The following is a 22173-nucleotide window of genomic DNA, read 5'->3' as shown; positions in this document are numbered from 1 at the left end:
ATTATTAGACCTCCAGGCTTGTCAGCTTCTTGTCTTTTTTGACCAAGGCCGTGTGCTCTCTCTGCACTAATGGAGGGGACCGCAACTCCAGTCCCGGATACAAATTCCAGGATCACCGTCTCGAGAAGTGCCCACAGTGTTGTCCCCCTCGACGCCCTCCGGGACTCCCACAATTGTTTCTGCAAATCCAGACTCTTTGCTTGTTCTCCGCCTGCAGTTTCACCACCTCGGCTTTCAGTTCCGACTCATCCAGAATGTCTGAGATGCACCTCAGAGACACACCCGGGAGAGTCTGTTTTCCCTCAGCTTTGATTGTTTAGCACCTGAAGCATTATCTGACATCTTTACTACAAGAGACAAATTTGAAAAACTTAAAGGTGGTATGGACGATTTTTTTCAGCAATTTTTTTTATCATATTTCCTTGTGGCGTGAATAAATCATTTGTCCTGCCACGTATCAATCATAAAACGCACCTACCGCTCACCTGCAGCCGCGTCAGGCTCGTCCCCACGTTTCCGCGTGCCTAAGCGCATGGATCTATCATAATATAGTTCCCTCAGTGTACGGGGCAAAATGAAGACAGAGAAAGACAGTTGGAGCTGACGCAGAAGTGGACTGAAATCTACGGGAGACGAGCGATGCGATCCGTTGCGCTAATAAACAAACGCATGTGTGTGTTGTATCAGTCCGCACGGGGGAGTGGCATGAGCACGGGGGAGTGGCATGAGCACGGGGGAGTGGCATGAGCACTTCCGCCTGCGTTTTCAAATCGCCGAAAAATCGTCCATACCGCCTTTAAATCATGCAAAACTAAAACTAAAATAATTGGGTGGATCAGATCTAGAGCCTTTGTAAAATATAGCTAGAGTCAAAAGTTTTTCAGCATCCAGACTTATTATTACAGCTTTGTTTTGTTGTTTTTGTTAATGATTCATTAAGTGTGAGGATCGTCTTATGTTGTCTTGTGTTTGTTGTCTGTTCATAAATCCTGTCTGATCATTGTGGATTCAATTTGGGAGGATTTGTTCCATTCTTCTGGACATAATTGAGATGTATAAACGATAGTCCACATTCAGAATTGAGAATGGTCTGTGTGAGGCACAGTCGATCCTCTTAAGGTAGTGAGGATGTGATGCTTCCTTCCAACTCAGAGATTTTTTTTAAGGGCCCAGTTAAGAGTTGATAAAGCAAAGGAGTAAGTGTGTCTTTGAGGGCTTTATACCACTCTGAGGTGAACCCATCACTCATTCTTTTTTAGCACTTTGAATTTCAGTAGTTGTTATTTCAGCACTTCATTTTTTGTGTCGTTCTTCGGTCATGGCAGGTCAAATTAGAGTGTCCAAAAACGATTGTATTTCTTCTTCTTTGTTTCCTGATATTTTGGCGAAAGGTTTTTTGTAAAATAACTCAAATGCTGATTGTATCTGGTTTTGTTTGTTGTTTATCATATTTTAAACATTGTTCCCTCTGCCTGTTGTTTTTTAAGCTCACAGGCCAATCATTTTCTCTCTTCTCGTCTTTGTCAATATCTTTGACATTTGACAATTGGACCCAATATGTCATTAACATTAAAAGATTTAATTCGTAACTTTTGAGATGCCATTGTATTAAACATGTTAAAATCATTCTTGTAAATCTGCTCTTTCTCTCCAGTACTTTCCAGGTCTCTTTCATTGAAATAAAGGAAAATAAAAGGGAGAGAATTTCAGACCAGAACCTGTATTGACCTGCTAACGCCTCGTCCACTAAAGTGAACCTTCTAATCGTCCCATTCCCGTTGATCGTCAGCGTTGCAGGATGCAGCAGAGCGAGCATGCTTGATCCAGGTCGTCCTGCGGCGAGACGTCTAATGCAGCCATTACACGCTGCTTATCACCCAAGTTGTGGAATTTCAGTAAAATGGGTCTTGGACACTGGTTCGGAGACGGTTTCGGTCTATTTTTGCATCCACTATAATCTTGTCAGTAAATTCCCACCATAATAACCGGGTCCAAGTTAGGCAAAATAATGCAATTACAGGCACGGCCCCTGCACGGCCCCTGCACTGCCCCTGCACGGCCCCTGCACTGCCCCTGCACGGCCCCTGCACTGCCCCTGCACGGCCCCTGCACGGCCCCTGCACGGCCCCTGCACGGCCCCTGCACTGCCCCTGCACGGCCCCTGCACGGCCCCTGCACGGCCCCTGCACTGCCCCTGCACGGCCCCTGCACGGCCCCTGCACGGCCCCTGTACTGCCCCTGCACCACTCGCACGTCTTCAGCCGGCACATGACTCTTGTGTTGGCTGCGTGGACATCTGCTTGTACCTTCATTCACTCTTGTGCATTTATCTTATCTTGTTCCTCTTTGAAATAACTCGTTCCTCTGAGAAATGACTTATGGTCAGACCAGTTAGGAACAGAAATATGAAGCTACAGTTTCAGCTCCGCTGCCCTAAGAGCAACTCTGGGGGAAGTATGACAGCATGAGCTCGATACTAGACTACACGTAGACGAGCACTCTACATATAAGCCGTAGTATTACCTGACATGAGATTAAACGAATTAAAAGATTACATTTAATTAAGATTAAAAGAACAAAACAAGAATGGCCCATCACTAGTTAGTGAAATACAAACGTCACAGAGAGCAAGTGTATTGATGATGTCATAATCCCAGATAAAGGGCAAGAGCCAGTTTTCCCTATTGATGACATCATATTTTGCCATTAAATATCCAAAAGGTAAATTCACAAATGTTTAATCTAATCATTTGTACAAGTAACAATATCTATTTGTGCTGCACCCAGCAATACTCACACATGGGGTCAGCAATACTCACACATGAGGGTCAGCAATACTCACACATGGGGTCAGCAGTACTCACACATGGGGGTCAGCAATACTCACACATGAGGGTCAGCAATACTCACACATGGGGTCAGCAATACTCACACATGAGGGTCAGCAGTACTCACACATGGGGTCAGCAGTACTCACACATGGGGGTCAGCAATACTCACACATGGGGTCAGCAATACTCACACATGGGGTCAGCAATACTCACACATGGGGTCAGCAATACTCACACATGAGGGTCAGCAATACTCACACATGGGGTCAGCAATACTCACACATGGGGTCAGCAATACTCACACATGGGGTCAGCAGTACTCACACATGGGGGTCAGCAATACTCACACATGGTCAGCAATACTCACACATGGGGTCAGCAATACTCACACATGGGGTCAGCAATACTCACACATGAGGGTCAGCAATACTCACACATGGGGTCAGCAATACTCACACATGGGGGTCAGCAATACTCACACATGGGGTCAGCAGTACTCACACATGGGGGTCAGCAATACTCACACATGGGGTCAGCAGTACTCACACATGGGGGTCAGCAATACTCACACATGGGGGTCAGCAACACTCACACATGGGGTCAGCAATACTCACACATGGGGGTCAGCAATACTCACACATGAGGGTCAGCAATACTCACACATGAGGGTCAGCAATACTCACACATGGGGTCAGCAATACTCACACATGGGGTCAGCAATACTCACACATGGGGGTCAGCAATACTCACACATGGGGTCAGCAATACTCACACATGGGGGTCAGCAATACTCACACATGAGGGTCAGCAATACTCACACATGGGGGTCAGCAATACTCACACATGGGGTCAGCAATACTCACACATGGGGTCAGCAACACTCACACATGAGGGTCAGCAATACTCACACATGGGGTCAGCAATACTCACACATGAGGGTCAGCAATACTCACACATGGGGTCAGCAATACTCACACATGAGGGTCAGCAATACTCACACATGGGGTCAGCAGTACTCACACATGGGGTCAGCAATACTCACACATGGGGGTCAGCAATACTCACACATGGGGGTCAGCAATACTCACACATGGGGGTCAGCAACACTAACACATGAGGGTCAGCAATACTCACACATGAGGGTCAGCAATACTCACACATGAGGGTCAGCAATACTCACACATGGGGTCAGCAGTACTCACACATGGGGTCAGCAGTACTCACACATGGGGTCAGCAATACTCACACATGGGGTCAGCAGTACTCACACATGGGGTCAGCAGTACTCACACATGGGGGTCAGCAATACTCACACATGGGGTCAGCAATACTCACACATGGGGGTCAGCAATACTCACACATGAGGGTCAGCAATACTCACACATGGGGTCAGCAGTACTCACACATGGGGTCAGCAATACTCACACATGGGGTCAGCAGTACTCACACATGGGGTCAGCAGTACTCACACATGGGGTCAGCAATACTCACACATGGGGTCAGCAGTACTCACACATGGGGTCAGCAGTACTCACACATGGGGGTCAGCAATACTCACACATGGGGGTCAGCAACACTAACACATGAGGGTCAGCAATACTCACACATGAGGGTCAGCAATACTCACACATGAGGGTCAGCAATACTCACACATGAGGGTCAGCAATACTCACACATGGGGTCAGCAATACTCACACATGGGGTCAGCAATACTCACACATGGGGTCAGCAGTACTCACACATGGGGTCAGCAATACTCACACATGGGGTCAGCAGTACTCACACATGGGGTCAGCAATACTCACACATGGGGTCAGCAGTACTCACACATGGGGTCAGCAGTACTCACACATGGGGTCAGCAATACTCACACATGGGGTCAGCAGTACTCACACATGGGGTCAGCAATACTCACACATGGGGTCAGCAATACTCACACATGGGGTCAGCAATACTCACACATGGGGGTCAGCAATACTCACACATGGGGTCAGCAGTACTCACACATGGGGTCAGCAGTACTCACACATGGGGCTTTGTTCTGGTGTGGAACTGTTGGACGAGCCGAGCAGTAACTCACTCAGAGTGTCCACTGTGGGAAAAATCAACATTCTCATCAACACTTTGTTTCATTGGCTGAAAAGCAATGAAACATTTAAACATGTAAAATCCACAGTTGAGGTCAGAAGAAGCAAACCCTTATAGTCTTATAGCCTATCTTTATTTTATCCTATAGCAGATTTTTATTGTTTTTCTTTTTGACTTATATAGGTTGTTTTATCAATTCATCATTGTTCATTGTTTTATGTTGCACCGAATCACCAAAGCAAGTTTCTATGTTTGTGAATTCTGTTCATTGATAAACCTTTTCTGATTCTGATTCTAGTTTAGCTTAGAAAAAGTGCCTGGTAATGGGACATTTCTACAGCACAAAGCTCTGGGACAGGGCCCTAACCCTGAGGGCCTGCTCCTTAGGGTCTGCCCCTGGGTCCAAGCCCCTGAGGGCCAGCTCTGTGAGTACCTTCCTTAGTGGCCTCCAGCAAGAGCCTCTCGGCCCTCGGTGCCTGAAGCGTGTCGGCCCTGAACAGGGAGCGAGAGTTGGCCGAGTACAGGCTCTGACCACTGCTCAGCTCTGACAGTTCAGAGAACAGCGCCACCCTCTGGTGGAGTAGATCCAGCACCTCACTGTCCTTGTGCTCCAGATCAGCTGTGCACAGAGAGCATGTCATTTAACATGTCATTTAAAATGTCATTTAACATGTCATTTATTTGTTTTATGACCTTTTAGTCTCCTGATGCGGGCTTTATGTTCTGACTCGATCAGAGGGAACTCCTCTCTGGATGGGCATCTGAGTCAAAGAAAAGAGAAAGAAAATTAGACAGGAGAAAAGAGACAGGAGCACAGAGAGGTTCAGGAGCACAGAGAGGCTCAGGAGCACAGAGAGGCTCAGGAGCACAGAGAGGTTCAGGAGCACAGAGAGGTTCAGGAGCACAGAGAGGCTCAGGAGCACAGAGAGGCTCAGGAGCACAGAGAGGCTCAGGAGCACAGAGAGGTTCAGGAGCACAGAGAGGCTCAGGAGCACAGAGAGGTTCAGGAGCACAGAGAGGTTCAGGAGCACAGAGAGGCTCAGGAGCACATAGAGGCTCAGGAGCACAGAGAGGTTCAGGAGCACAGAGAGGCTCAGGAGCAGAGAGAGGTTCAGGAGCACAGAGAGGCTCAGGAGCACAGAGAGGCTCAGGAGCACAGAGAGGTTCAGGAGCACAGAGAGGTTCAGGAGCACAGAGAGGCTCAGGAGCACAGAGAGGTAGAGGTTCAGGAGCACAGAGAGGCTCAGGAGCACAGAGAGGTTCAGGAGCACAGAGAGGTTCAGGAGCACAGAGATGTTCAGGAGCACAGAGAGGCTCAGGAGCACAGAGAGGCTCAGGAGCACAGAGAGGTTCAGGAGCACAGAGAGGTTCAGGAGCACAGAGAGGCTCAGGAGCACAGAGAGGCTCAGGAGCACAGAGAGGTTCAGGAGCACAGAGAGGCTCAGGAGCACAGAGAGGTTCAGGAGCACAGAGAGGTTCAGGAGCACAGAGAGGCTCAGGAGCACATAGAGGCTCAGGAGCACAGAGAGGTTCAGGAGCACAGAGAGGCTCAGGAGCAGAGAGAGGTTCAGGAGCACAGAGAGGCTCAGGAGCACAGAGAGGCTCAGGAGCACAGAGAGGTTCAGGAGCACAGAGAGGTTCAGGAGCACAGAGAGGCTCAGGAGCACAGAGAGGTAGAGGTTCAGGAGCACAGAGAGGCTCAGGAGCACAGAGAGGTTCAGGAGCACAGAGAGGTTCAGGAGCACAGAGAGGCTCAGGAGCACAGAGAGGCTCAGGAGCACAGAGAGGCTCAGGAGCACAGAGAGGTTCAGGAGCACAGAGAGGCTCAGGAGCACAGAGGTTCAGGAGCACAGAAAGGTTCAGGAGCACAGAGAGGCTCAGGAGCACAGAGAGGCTCAGGAGCACAGAGAGGTTCAGGAGCACAGAGAGGTAGAGGTTCAGGAGCACAGAGAGGCTCAGGAGCACAGAGAGGCTCAGGAGCACAGAGAGGTAGAGGTTCAGGAGCACAGAGAGAATCAGGAGCACAGAGAGGCTCAGGAGCACAGAGAGGTTCAGGAGCACAGAGAGGCTCAGGAGCACAGAGAGGCTCAGGAGCACAGAGAGGTTCAGGAGCACAGAGAGGCTCAGGAGCAGAGAGAGGTTCAGGAGCACAGAGAGGTTCAGGAGCACAGAGAGGTTCAGGAGCACAGAGAGGCTCAGGAGCACAGAGAGGTTCAGGAGCACAGAGAGGTTCAGGAGCACAGAGAGGTTCAGGAGCACAGAGAGGTAGAGGTTCAGGAGCACAGAAAGGTAGAGGTTCAGGAGCACAGAGAGGTTCAGGAGCACAGAGAGGTTCAGGAGCACAGAGAGGTTCAGGAGCACAGAGAGGTTCAGGAGCACAGAGAGGCTCAGGAGCACAGAGAGGCTCAGGAGCAGAGAGAGGTTCAGGAGCACAGAGAGGTTCAGGAGCACAGAGAGGTTCAGGAGCACAGAGAGGCTCAGGAGCACAGAGAGGCTCAGGAGCACAGAGAGGTTCAGGAGCACAGAGAGGCTCAGGAGCACAGAGAGGCTCAGGAGCACAGAGAGGCTCAGGAGCAGAGAGAGGTTCAGGAGCACAGATAGGTTCAGGAGCACAGAGAGGCTCAGGAGCACAGAGAGGTTCAGGAGCACAGAGAGGTTCAGGAGCACAGAGAGGTTCAGGAGCACAGAGAGGTAGAGGTTCAGGAGCACAGAAAGGTAGAGGTTCAGGAGCACAGAGAGGTTCAGGAGCACAGAGAGGCTCAGGAGCACAGAGAGGTTCAGGAGCACAGAGAGGTTCAGGAGCACAGAGAGGCTCAGGAGCATAGAGAGGCTCAGGAGCACAGAGAGGCTCAGGAGCACAGACAGGTTCAGGAGCACAGAAAGGTTCAGGAGCACAGAGAGGCTCAGGAGCACAGAGAGGCTCAGAAGCACAGAGAGTTTCAGGAGCACAGAGAGGTTCAGGAGCACAGAGAGGCTCAGGAGCACAGAGAGGTTAAGGAGCACAGAGAGGCTCAGGAGCACAGAGAGGCTCAGGAGCACAGAGAGGTTCAGGAGCACAGAGAGGTTCAGGAGCACAGAGAGGTTCAGGAGCACAGAGAGGCTCAGGAGCACAGAGAGGTTCAGGAGCGCAGAGAGGCTCAGGAGCACAGAGAGGCTCAGGAGCACCGAGAGGTTCAGGAGCACAGAGAGGAGCACAGAGAGGTTCAGGAGCACAGAGAGGTTCAGGAGCACAGAGGTTCAGGAGCACAGAGAGGCTCAGGAGCACAGAGAGGTTCAGGAGCACAGAGAGGCTCAGGAGCACAGAGAGGTTCAGGAGCACAGAGAGGTAGATGTTCAGGAGCACAGAGAGGCTCGGGAGCACAGAGAGGCTCAGGAGCACAGAGAGGTTCAGGAGCACAGAGAGGTTCAGGAGCACAGAGAGGTTCAGGAGCACAGAGAGGCTCAGGAGCACAGAGAGGTTCAGGAGCACAGAGAGGTTCAGGAGCACAGAGAGGCTCAGGAGCACAGAGAGGCTCAGGAGCACAGAGAGGTTCAGGAACACAGAGAGGTAGAGGTTCAGGAGCACAGAGAGGCTCAGGAGCACAGAGAGGTTCAGGAGCACAGAGAGGTTCAGGAGCAGAGAGAGGTTCAAGAGCACAGAGAAGCTCAGGAGCACAGAGAGGCTCAGGAGCACAGAGAGGTTCAGGAGCACAGAAAGGTAGAGGTTCAGGAGCACAGAGAGGCTCAGGAGCACAGAGAGGCTCAGGAGCACAGAGAGGTTCAGGAGCAGAGAGAGGTTCAAGAGCACAGAGAAGCTCAGGAGCACAGAGAGGCTCAGGAGCACAGAGAGGTTCAGGAGCACAGAAAGGTAGAGGTTCAGGAGCACAGAGAGGCTCAGGAGCACAGAGAGGCTCAGAAGCACAGAGAGTTTCAGGAGCACAGAGAGGTTCAGGAGCACAGAGAGGCTCAGGAGCACAGAGAGGTTCAGGAGCACAGAGAGGCTCAGGAGCACAGAGAGGCTCAGGAGCACAGAGAGGTTCAGGAGCACAGAGAGGCTCAGGAGCACAGAGAGGTTCAGGAGCACAGAGAGGTTCAGGAGCACAGAGAGGCTCAGGAGCACATAGAGGCTCAGGAGCACAGAGAGGTTCAGGAGCACAGAGAGGCTCAGGAGCAGAGAGAGGTTCAGGAGCACAGAGAGGCTCAGGAGCACAGAGAGGCTCAGGAGCACAGAGAGGTTCAGGAGCACAGAGAGGTTCAGGAGCACAGAGAGGCTCAGGAGCACAGAGAGGTAGAGGTTCAGGAGCACAGAGAGGCTCAGGAGCACAGAGAGGTTCAGGAGCACAGAGAGGTTCAGGAGCACAGAGAGGTTCAGGAGCACAGAGAGGCTCAGGAGCACAGAGAGGCTCAGGAGCACAGAGAGGCTCAGGAGCACAGAGAGGTTCAGGAGCACAGAGAGGCTCAGGAGCACAGAGGTTCAGGAGCACAGAAAGGTTCAGGAGCACAGAGAGGCTCAGGAGCACAGAGAGGCTCAGGAGCACAGAGAGGTTCAGGAGCACAGAGAGGTAGAGGTTCAGGAGCACAGAGAGGCTCAGGAGCACAGAGAGGCTCAGGAGCACAGAGAGGTAGAGGTTCAGGAGCACAGAGAGAATCAGGAGCACAGAGAGGCTCAGGAGCACAGAGAGGTTCAGGAGCACAGAGAGGCTCAGGAGCACAGAGAGGCTCAGGAGCACAGAGAGGTTCAGGAGCACAGAGAGGCTCAGGAGCAGAGAGAGGTTCAGGAGCACAGAGAGGTTCAGGAGCACAGAGAGGTTCAGGAGCACAGAGAGGCTCAGGAGCACAGAGAGGTTCAGGAGCACAGAGAGGTTCAGGAGCACAGAGAGGTTCAGGAGCACAGAGAGGTAGAGGTTCAGGAGCACAGAAAGGTAGAGGTTCAGGAGCACAGAGAGGTTCAGGAGCACAGAGAGGTTCAGGAGCACAGAGAGGTTCAGGAGCACAGAGAGGCTCAGGAGCACAGAGAGGCTCAGGAGCAGAGAGAGGTTCAGGAGCACAGAGAGGTTCAGGAGCACAGAGAGGTTCAGGAGCACAGAGAGGCTCAGGAGCACAGAGAGGCTCAGGAGCACAGAGAGGTTCAGGAGCACAGAGAGGCTCAGGAGCACAGAGAGGCTCAGGAGCACAGAGAGGCTCAGGAGCACAGAGAGGCTCAGGAGCAGAGAGAGGTTCAGGAGCACAGATAGGTTCAGGAGCACAGAGAGGCTCAGGAGCACAGAGAGGTTCAGGAGCACAGAGAGGTTCAGGAGCACAGAGAGGTTCAGGAGCACAGAGAGGTAGAGGTTCAGGAGCACAGAAAGGTAGAGGTTCAGGAGCACAGAGAGGTTCAGGAGCACAGAGAGGCTCAGGAGCACAGAGAGGTTCAGGAGCACAGAGAGGTTCAGGAGCACAGAGAGGCTCAGGAGCATAGAGAGGCTCAGGAGCACAGAGAGGCTCAGGAGCACAGACAGGTTCAGGAGCACAGAAAGGTTCAGGAGCACAGAGAGGCTCAGGAGCACAGAGAGGCTCAGAAGCACAGAGAGTTTCAGGAGCACAGAGAGGTTCAGGAGCACAGAGAGGCTCAGGAGCACAGAGAGGTTAAGGAGCACAGAGAGGCTCAGGAGCACAGAGAGGCTCAGGAGCACAGAGAGGTTCAGGAGCACAGAGAGGTTCAGGAGCACAGAGAGGTTCAGGAGCACAGAGAGGCTCAGGAGCACAGAGAGGTTCAGGAGCGCAGAGAGGCTCAGGAGCACAGAGAGGCTCAGGAGCACCGAGAGGTTCAGGAGCACAGAGAGGAGCACAGAGAGGTTCAGGAGCACAGAGAGGTTCAGGAGCACAGAGGTTCAGGAGCACAGAGAGGCTCAGGAGCACAGAGAGGTTCAGGAGCACAGAGAGGCTCAGGAGCACAGAGAGGTTCAGGAGCACAGAGAGGTAGATGTTCAGGAGCACAGAGAGGCTCGGGAGCACAGAGAGGCTCAGGAGCACAGAGAGGTTCAGGAGCACAGAGAGGTTCAGGAGCACAGAGAGGCTCAGGAGCACAGAGAGGTTCAGGAGCACAGAGAGGCTCAGGAGCACAGAGAGGCTCAGGAGCACAGAGAGGTTCAGGAACACAGAGAGGTAGAGGTTCAGGAGCACAGAGAGGCTCAGGAGCACAGAGAGGTTCAGGAGCACAGAGAGGTTCAGGAGCAGAGAGAGGTTCAAGAGCACAGAGAAGCTCAGGAGCACAGAGAGGCTCAGGAGCACAGAGAGGTTCAGGAGCACAGAAAGGTAGAGGTTCAGGAGCACAGAGAGGCTCAGGAGCACAGAGAGGCTCAGAAGCACAGAGAGTTTCAGGAGCACAGAGAGGTTCAGGAGCACAGAGAGGCTCAGGAGCACAGAGAGGTTCAGGAGCACAGAGAGGCTCAGGAGCACAGAGAGGCTCAGGAGCACAGAGAGGCTCAGGAGCACAGAGAGGTTCAGGAGCACAGAGAGGCTCAGGAGCACAGAGAGGCTCAGGAGCACAGAGAGGCTCAGGAGCACAGAGAGGTTCAGGAGCACAGAGAGGCTCAGGAGCACAGAGAGGCTCAGGAGCACAGAGAGGTAGAGGTTCAGGAGCACAGAGAGGCTCGGGAGCACAGAGAGGCTCAGGAGCACAGAGAGGCTCAGGAGCACAGAGAGGTTCAGGAGCACAGAGAGGCTCAGGAGCAGTGGTGGAAAGTAACAAAGATAAATGTTTGTTATTCACAAGTATTCTTGAAGTTTAGTTAATGAAACACTGAGGCAGCGAGGATCGTTCTCACGGTCTTTCCACAGTTTAACTACGTTTAAAAAGCTGTTATTTGTGTCAGATGTGATGTCAGCCTGAAGATTATTTGTGCCAGTTTACAGATAATGAGGTAGACACTAGCCGGTTATTGTGTCCCATATGATAAATATGGCACATGAAATAAAGAAGCTGATGCCTGAGATATGAACACGATAGGACATGAGAATATCGTGGGCAAAGTTCACAGTATCTGTATCTTAGTGGATCATTTTAACTTTTACTTCACTAGATGTGAGAGAAGTGCATTCTCCACTGTATTTTTTGAAGGACTAAAAAGTTAATGTAAGTTTCTTTACTTTTTGAACCTGCCTGAAATGGCACAACTTTTGACTTTTAACAGTTCTCAAAATCTTTGCAAAAAACCTTTTTCTTTTGGGTGCTTCAAAATTTTTACCTAAATAATAGGTAAAACTACTACAAAGTAACAGTATTTTTGTTTTGGCTCCTGTACTATATCTGTATCTTTACTCAAGTAACAGTTGAGTACTTCTTCCACCACTGCACAGGAGACAGAGGAGCACAGAGAGGAGCACACACTTCTGCACAGCCTGCTGGATCTGCTGCGTCCACACACTGCGCTCGTCCTTGGAGGCAGCGTGCAGCTCGTACATCTCTGGAGGAGACGCGTCACTGATGCAGAACATGCCCCGCTCCTGGTTAGCAATGGGTCTCACTATGAGGTTCTGCAGGGACAAAACCGGGGGCTTGTCCTAGGATGGAAAATGTCATAATTAGTCAGAACAAGAAATGCTGGTAACACTTCACAATAAGGCTTATCTATATTGTAGCGTTCTAACTTTGCCACAATGGTTGTCGGGAAGTTTTGGGGCGGTGGTCTCAGTTGTAGGACGGGGAAGTTGTTACCGACTGTTCTTGAGGTTGTTGTCGTTCCAAATTAAAGCCTAACACGAGCAAATCTGTCTCTTGCAACTTTTTCATGCACTGCTTGTCACAATATAAAGCACCGCCGTTAAGGTGAACTGCCATCTTAATAGGGGGAGACCCGGGCTTGTGCGGAAGGTCGAGCGTTACTGGGTAGATATAGTTGGCCACACCTTCACGCACAGTTTGGGGTCTGGAACTCGTCACCTTGAGTGGGGCTGGACTTCACTGGCACTTGGCTCAACTTCAAAACTTCATTATATGAGTCGTGCCGCACGCCCTTCAGGTTTAACGCTCCGGTTTATTTTCATTTAACGCTCTCTAATTTGACTCTGTTTGTAGTGCGTGACGTTAGGTAAAGGCTTTGTGCGCGTCTGGATTCCTCCCAACGTTATTAGAGGTGGGGGGGGAGGGAGGTAGTGGGAGGTGTAGAGAGACCATGGTATTATTGATTTGACACGATATTGTTTTGTACACTATAATGGTTAAAAAATATTATATCATAAAAAAAGGAGAGATGCAGAGCTGTCAACCAATCACCACCTGGTGGTGAGTTGGCGCTGCTGGCGGGGGGGGAAACCAGACAGACTTGGCATGCCCAAGTGCATCAAGAGGATCTGTTCGGAACGTCTTGCTGAGTCCTATGTCAGTAGGGTCTTCAACTCACACCTCCAGTAGAGCTTCTCCCAGATCCCCGGAGAGCCTGAGGACTTTGAGACCAAGTGGACCATGTTCTTGTCCTCCATTGTCAATGCGGCTACTCCGAGCTGTGGTTGCAATGTCTCGGGTTTCTGTCACGGCATCCACCCCTGAACCGATTTAAGACACCGGGAATAATGGATGCCGTCAGGCTGAAGGAGTCCCACAAGTCCTGAGGCTGTTGACAGCTATCGGCAGGCCAAGCACACCGCAAAAACATGGGTCTGGGAGAAATTCAGGGAGACCATGGACTATCGGTTGGCCTCAAAGAAATTCTGGCTAACCGTCCAACACCTCAGGAGGGGGAAGCAGTGCTTCAGCAACACCGGTCTTTCCAACTAGGAGGGTTTTTTGTTATGTGCCCAGTCAAAAGTTTTTAAAAGACACTTCCCCAAAAGGCCTCTGCGTAGCCAGGTAAACTACCACTGTGTGATGCTCAAACAACTTTTTCCGTCTTGCATTATCCTCACGGTGCATGCAAGCACAGGTTAAATTTCACTGCGCATTGCATCAGTGAAATGGCTGTGTGCCTGCGTATTCATGAGGCTATTTTCCTTTGAAGCCCGATGTAATTGAAGTGCTGATGCCTCACACCAGGGAGAGGTACAAGTGAACAGCACTGATCCAAAAGTAAACAGAACTAAATCTTGTGCACTGGGGCCACTTGATGTGTGAATCTTAATCTCATTTAGGATGAGAACCTGCCTTCAAATGGAATAGTAGTGTGTATATCAGTACCAGACTGGTGAAGATGTACTTCTGGTCCTTCTCCTGCAGAAACACCAGGATGTCAGTCATGAGGAGGACCTGCACCTCTGCACAGCATAACAGCAGAGTGAGCAGAACAGAAGAGCAGGAGGTGGCAGGACAAGTACCTCCACAGATGTTTCCTCACCTTTGAGGCGTGACCCGGGGCTCTTCCAGAACAGAGTGCCCTCATGCAGCAGGCTCCGGCGCAGAAGCTCCTCCGGCCGGAACACACGCCCATCCCTGACTCGGGCCACTACCTTCGGGTCAAGGGTGGCATGGATCTCATCCACCCTTTGGCTCTTCTGCAGCTCATCCATCTTTCAACACCACAACAGTGCTTTATTCATACTTATTAAGTCAATGTCAAAATGTTGTCCAGATCATTACTTTTGAAACTTTTAGCATTTAAATACATTACATATTCATATGTATAATTATTTTCTTTTAAATCTAATTTCAACAAAATGAACCAAGAATTTAAAAACTGTTAATATGCCAAATTAGTTACGAATTTTGTTATAATTGAAGTTGAGGGTAATTTGGTTATAAGTGTTGGGAGTGACCCCAGTGTAGGACCATATTTTTGGTATAATATGTCTGGTCCACAAACCCAGAGTGAGTGTCTGACCTGTTGTTCGATGGCGGTCAGCAGTTCTCTGGCCTTCAGCAAGGCCTGGGAGAGAGAGGACGCCTCTTCTTCATCTGGACACACACAGGCACACATGTGCAAACACACCCACACATGACATCAGGCATGTCTGCTGCACCCAGAGCCCCTGGAGTGGAATGATCCCATACTTTATACTGACTCACCATATATACTATATCCGGCTTTGCATTTGCCTATTTGTGTTTTTATATTATTCAAATACACATTTGGTCAATAACTGTGCTGATAACTGGGAAAACTGTTCACACAAATCTTTATTATTTGTAGGTGTAACTTTACTGGTGTAGGGACCATCACCTGCTTGTTTCCTGGAGAAGACACAATGTGAAAGTTCCACATCACATTCACTACCTATAACACCCACTGTTACTGTGAGTGGACTCACTTTTCCACAGATCTGACCTGTAGCAATAAGTGTGTGGATGTCTTACAAGTGGAGCTAGACTGTATGCGTTGCTATGTTGCTAGCTTACCCACAGTGCTGTCCAGGATGCGTTGGATGAGCACTGGGTACTTGCATATCCTCTGGGTCACTAACAAAATGCACTCCTGAAAGCCATGTCTCCTGAGGGTGGGACTGCGGCTGACACGCTGTGGACAGAGCAAGGCATAGGGATTAGCACTGGCACAAGTACTGGCATTAGCACTGGCTTTAGCACCAGTACTGACACTGGCACTGGCATTAGCACTAGCACTGGCACTGGCAGTAGGACTAGCACTGGCATTGGTGCTGGCAGTAGGACTAGCACTGGCATTGGTGCTGGCAGTAGGACTAGCACTGGCATTGGTGCTGGCAGAAGGACTAGCACTGGCATTGGTGCTGGCAGTAGGACTAGCACTGGCATTGGTGCTGGCAGTAGGACTAGCACCAGTACTGACACTGGCACTGGCATTAGCACTAGCACTGGCACTGGCAGTAGGACTAGCACTGGCATTGGTGCTGGCAGTAGGACTAGCACTGGCATTGGTGCTGGCAGTAGGACTAGCACTGGCATTGGTGCTGGCAGTAGGACTAGCACTGGCATTGGTGCTGGCAGAAGGACTAGCACTGGCATTGGTGCTGGCAGAAGGACTAGCACTGGCATTGGTGCTGGCAGTAGGACTAGCACTGGCATTGGTGCTGGCAGTAGGACTAGCACCAGTACTGACACTGGCACTGGCATTAGCACTAGCACTGGCACTGGCAGTAGGACTAGCACTGGCACTGGCGCTGGCAGTAGGACTAGCACTGGCATTGGTGCTGGCAGTAGGACTAGCACTGGAACTAGGTTGACCAACTGTCCCACTTTTGGTTGTTCTTTCCCGTCATTTGGGGAAAGTATGAAAAACATTGTAATTGTTTGTCTGAGAACAGAACATTGTTGTGTCCGTCACATATTAAATACTAATTCACTCTTTATCTTCATAGTGTAGACATATTGCAGGGCTATAACTTATTAAACGACTTTACTTATAACCTATAGGCTTTAACTTTATTTTAAGTGATTTTTTATATAAAGTTCCTCCCCCACCATGTCCCACCAAATCCCATGACCTGTCCCACTTTTGAGACTTTTTGAGGTGGTCACCCCAGCACTAGCACTAGCACTGGTACTGGCATTAGCACTAGCACTGGTACTGGCATTAGCACTAGCACTGGTACTGACATTAGCACTAGCACTAGCACTGGTACTGGCATTAGCACTAGCACTGGTACTGGCATTAGCACTAGCACTGGTACTGGCATTAGCACTAGCACTGGTACTGGCATTAGCACTAGCACTAGCACTAGCACTAGCACTAGCACTGGTACTGGCATTAGCACTAGCACTAGCACTGGTACTGGCATTAGCACTAGCACTAGCACTGGTACCGGCATTAGCACTAGCACTAGCACTAGCACTAGCACTTGCACTGGTACTGACATTAGCACTAGCACTAGCACTGGTACTGGCATTAGCACTAGCACTGGTACTGGCATTAGCACTAGCACTGGTACTGGCATTAGCACTAGCACTAGCACTAGCACTAGCACTGGTACTGGCATTAGCACTAGCACTAGCACTAGCACTGGTACTGGCATTAGCACTAGCACTAGCACTAGCACTAGCACTGGTACTGGCATTAGCACTAGCACTAGCACTGGTACTGGCATTAGGACTAGCACTAGCACTAGCACTGGTACTGGCATTAGCACTAGCACTAGCACTAGCACTGGTACTGGCATTAGCACTAGCACTAGCACTGGTACTGGCATTAGCACTAGCACTAGCACTAGCACTGGTACTGGCATTAGCACTAGCACTAGCACTGGTACTGACATTAGCACTAGCACTAGCACTAGCACTGGTACTGGCATTAGCACTAGCACTAGCACTAGCACTGGTACTGGCATTAGCACTAGCACTAGCACTGGTACTGGCATTAGCACTAGCACTAGCACTGGTACCGGCATTAGCACTAGCACTAGCACTAGCACTGGTACTGACATTAGCACTAGCACTAGCACTGGTACTGGCATTAGCACTAGCACTGGTACTGGCATTAGCACTAGCACTGGTACTGGCATTAGCACTAGCACTGGTACTGACATTAGCACTAGCACTAGCACTGGTACTGGCATTAGCACTAGCACTGGTACTGGCATTAGCACTAGCACTGGTACTGGCATTAGCACTAGCACTGGTACTGGCATTAGCACTAGCACTAGCACTAGCACTAGCACTGGTACTGGCATTAGTACTAGCACTGGTACTGGCATTAGCACTAGCACTAGCACTAGCACTGGTACTGGCATTAGCACTAGCACTAGCACTAGCACTGGTACTGGCATTAGCACTAGCACTAGCACTAGCACTGGTACTGGCATTAGGACTAGCACTAGCACTAGCACTGGTACTGGCATTAGCACTAGCACTAGCACTGGTACTGGCATTAGCACTAGCACTAGCACTAGCACTGGTACTGGCATTAGCACTAGCACTAGCACTAGCACTGGTACTGGCATTAGCACTAGCACTAGCACTGGTACCGGCATTAGCACTAGCACTAGCACTAGCACTAGCACTGGTACTGACATTAGCACTAGCACTAGCACTGGTACTGGCATTAGCACTAGCACTGGTACTGGCATTAGCACTAGCACTGGTACTGGCATTAGCACTAGCACTAGCACTGGTATTGGTATTAGCATTAACACTAGCACTAGCACTGGTACTGACATTAGCACTAGCACTAGCACTGGTACTGACATTAGCACTAGCACTAGCACTGGTACTGACATTAGCAATAGCACTAGCACTGGTACTGGCATTAGCACTAGCATTAGCACTAGCACTGGTACTGGCATTAGCACTAGCACTAGAAATGGTACTGGCATTAGCATTAACACTAGCACTAGCACTAGCACTGGTACTGAGCCTAATAATTATTAAAATAAGTCCCTCGCCGGGACGATACTCGTCCTTCGGCTCGGGCCTAATAAACAGTTCACAGACTCCATAACTCCGCTTAATAAAGGAGTTCCACATTGTAGCTTTAAAACTCAACTCAAACTGGCTCAAATCAAACCAGATGTGTGCTCATTCCTTGTGTTTGTCTGTTGTATAGTTCTATTCCTGCCTTAGGACCAAAGATCAAATTACATTTGTAGCTAAAATCAGATTTACATTTATTCAATAGTTCATGTTCCTTATTAAATACATTCATAAACAGATTTGCATTTATTAAAGATTGACATGATACAAAATCGACCCAAGGAAATTGAATATAATTAAATACTGCTTCACTCCATTATGTAACAGAATAAATTATGTTTTATATTTCTTCTCATTTGAACAGCAAAAATGACAAGAAATCTGCATATTTCCCAAATTGTATTGTGTAAATCAATAACTGAAAAGTTAATAAGAAAAATAAAAACCCAAAGCCGAGGCCGACGTTATTCCACCTTTAAATGAGTAAATGTAATTCATTGTCAATTAAACCAGACTTTTTATCTTAACATCCATCCATCTTTTACCGCTTTATCCGGGGCCTGGTCACAGGGGCAGCAGTCTGAGCAGGGACTCCCAGACTTCCTCCTCCCCAGACACTTCCTCTAACTCCTCCGGAGGGATCCCGAGGTGTTCCCAGGCCAGCCGAGAGACATAGTCTCTCCAGCGTGTCCTGGGTCTTCCCTGGGGCCTCTTCCCGGTGGGACATGCCCGGAACACCTCCCCAGGGAGGCACCCAGGAGGCTCCGGAACAGATGCCCGAGCCACCTCAGCTGGAGGAGCAGCGGCTCTACGCCGAGCTGCCCCCGTGTGACTGAGCTCCTCACCCTATCTCTAAAGGAGCGCCCAGCCACCCGGTGGAGGAAACTCATTTCGACCGCTTGTATCCACGATCTTGTCCTTTGGGTCATTACCCAAAGCTCATGACCATAGGTGAGGTCAGAACGTAGAGTGACCGGTAAATCCAGAACTTTGTCTTTGGACTCAGCTCCTTCTTCACCACAACAGATCTCACGCTCCATCCTTCCCTCATGAACAAGACCCCGAGATACTTGAACTCCTCTACTTGGGGCAAGGACTCCCCACCCACCTGGAGAGGACAAGACACCTTTCTCCGGTCGAGACTCATGACCTCGGATTTGGAGCTGATTCTCATCCCAGACGCTTCACACTCGGCTCAAACCGTCCCAGTGCAGCTGCAGGTCCGGGTTTGATGGAGCCATCAGGACAACATCGTCTGCAGCAGAGATGAGATCCTGTGGTCCCCAAACCGGACACCCTCCAACCCCTGACCACACCCTCCGACCCCTGACCACACCCTCCAACTCCTGACCACACCCTCCGACATCTGACCACACCCTCCGACATCTGACCACACCCTCCAACCCCTGACTGCGCCTAGAAATTCTGTCCATAAAAACTATGAACAGAACCGGCGACAAAGAGCAGCCCTGAGGAGTCCCTCACTGGGAACAGGTCTGACTTACTGCCGGGTTAGGGTTAGATCTCTCTGCACCGGCCCCTTATAGATCCTCCTGCGGGTGGTGGGCCCACAGGAGGGCGGCCCTACGTCGCTCTTTCGGGCTGTGCCCGGCCGGGCCCCGTGGGGAAATACCCGGCCACCAGGCGCTCGCCATCGAGCACCCATTCCAGGCCTGGCTCCAGGATGGGGCCCCGGTGACGCCGATCCGGGCGATGTAAACGGCCTTGTTCTTTTTGTCATCATTAAGGGCTTCTGAACCGATCTTTGTCTGACCCCTCACCTAGGACCTGTTTGCCTTGGGAGACCCGACCAGGGACTTGAAGCCCCGACAACATGGCTCCTGGGGTCAATCGGGCGCTCAAACCCCTCCACCACGATAAGGTGTGGAGGGGTTTAACACTTCTTTATAATTATCTTAAATAGCAGAGCTTTACAACATGATACATGTATACTTGTACATGATACATGTATACTTGTACATGACACATGTATACTTGTACATGACACATGTATACTTGTACATGATACATGTATACTTGTACATGATACATGTATACTTGTAAATGACACATGTATACTGTACATGACACATGTATACTTGTACATGATACATGTATACTTGTACATGACACATGTATACTTGTACATGATACATGTATACTTGTACATGACACATGTATACTTGTACATGATACATGTATACTTGTACATGACACATGTATACTTGTACATGACACATGTATACTTGTACATGACACATGTATACTTGTACATGATACATGTATACTTGTACATGACACATGTATACTTGTACATGACACATGTATACTTGTACATGATACATGTATACTTGTACATGACACATGTATACTTGTACATGATACATGTATACTTGTACATGACACATGTATACTTGTACATGACACATGTATACTTGTAAATGACACATGTATACTGTACATGATACATGTATACTTGTACATGACACATGTATACTTGTACATGACACATGTATACTTGTACATGACACATGTATACTTGTACATGACACATGTATACTTGTACATGATACATGTATAATTGTACATGACACATGTATACTTGTACATGATACATGTATACTTGTACATGATACATGTATACTTGTACATGACACATGTATACTTGTACATGATACATGTATACTTATAGATGGATATAACAATTCATCATTATATGTTACGTAAACAGACCATTTCAAGTGGAAATATTCCAAAAGTATCGTGGCGATGTCGTCACAACGGTGGGAGGAGCTAGCCCCTATTCAGGAAGTAATGCGGAAGTAAGAGACTTATAGGAGACATGCACCAATGAGCACGCTCCATTGGCTTCAACGGGCGGACATCTTGCCCTCTGGGGGCTTGACTAGCACTAGTACTGCTGGTACTGACATTAGCACTAGTACTGCTGGTACTGACATTAGCACTAGTACTGCTGGTACTGACATTAGCACTAGTACTGCTGGTACTGACATTAGCACTAGTACTGCTGGTACTGACAATGACATTAGCACTAGCACTAGCACTGGTACTGACATTAGCATTAGCACTAGCACTGGTACATCTAGACTGGAGCACAGAGGTTCATATACTACGATCATCACAGAAGTATATAAGAGGAGGTGTATTTAATTGAATTATTTGCTGTTGTATTTCGAGCTCCGTGATGAGGTTTTGCACATTTTTAAATATTCTGTAGCAGTTCCAGATAAAGTGTCTACATTTGTCAGCACAGTGCGGGAGAAAGGACAGGTTTGACCTTTATTGACTTATAGGAATTTCCCCCCGTATGGCCCGGACAGAACAGGGGAAATGGGGATGAGACTGAGGAAGGACATGCAGCATGTTGTTGATGCCAGATCCACATGGCAGGGTCAGGCATGTGAGCGGTCAACTCAGCCACCAAGCAGCACTCAGAGGATTGTCCAATGTCTTAAAGGCACAGAGGACTCCAAAAGAACGTCACCTCATTTACACGTCCTTCTAATGCACAAGCCGAGTGTCTGAGGAGACGACTCAGAGTGAGAAGTGTGAGCTGAGGACGGCATGAGGACGACATGAGGACGACATGAGGACGACATGAGGACGACATGAGGACGGCATGAGGACGACATGAGGACAACATGAGGACGACATGAGGACGACATGAGGATGACATGAGGACGGCATGAGGACGACATGAGGACGACATGAGGACGACATGAGGACGACATGAGGACGGCATGAGGACGGCATGAGGACGACATGAGGACAACATGAGGACGACATGAGGACGACATGAGGATGACATGAGGACGGCATGAGGACGACATGAGGACGACATGAGGACGACATGAGGACGACATGAGGACGACATGAGGACGACATGAGGACGGCATGAGGACGACATGAGGACAACATGAGGACGACATGAGGACGACATGAGGATGACATGAGGACGGCATGAGG

The 22173-nt window shown here is 49.6% G+C and overlaps 1 protein-coding gene across 1 annotated transcript in view; it reads right to left on the bottom strand.

Annotated features, from left to right (window-relative positions):
- The window catches only part of LOC140361581 (rho guanine nucleotide exchange factor 2-like), a 52928-nt gene that overhangs the window by 11824 nt on the left and 18931 nt on the right, over positions 1 to 22173 (bottom strand). Inside the window, exons 10-17 of the mRNA XM_072447302.1 lie at positions 15205 to 15322; positions 14690 to 14763; positions 14207 to 14378; positions 14050 to 14126; positions 12268 to 12440; positions 5613 to 5680; positions 5353 to 5538; positions 4858 to 4923 (exon numbers count right to left, since the gene is read on the bottom strand). Of these exons, the coding sequence (XP_072303403.1) occupies positions 4858 to 4923; positions 5353 to 5538; positions 5613 to 5680; positions 12268 to 12440; positions 14050 to 14126; positions 14207 to 14378; positions 14690 to 14763; positions 15205 to 15322 (934 nt within the window). The remainder of the gene's footprint in view (positions 1 to 4857; positions 4924 to 5352; positions 5539 to 5612; positions 5681 to 12267; positions 12441 to 14049; positions 14127 to 14206; positions 14379 to 14689; positions 14764 to 15204; positions 15323 to 22173) is intronic.

Source organism: Eucyclogobius newberryi, unplaced genomic scaffold (genome assembly GCF_026437365.1).
Source record: "Eucyclogobius newberryi isolate DKJ021-1_F unplaced genomic scaffold, fEucNew1.0.hap1 SCAF_16, whole genome shotgun sequence".
NCBI lineage: Eukaryota > Metazoa > Chordata > Actinopteri > Gobiiformes > Gobiidae > Eucyclogobius > Eucyclogobius newberryi.
Note: the sequence above shows the minus strand (reverse complement) of the source record. Positions and strands in the feature narration are given on the sequence as shown.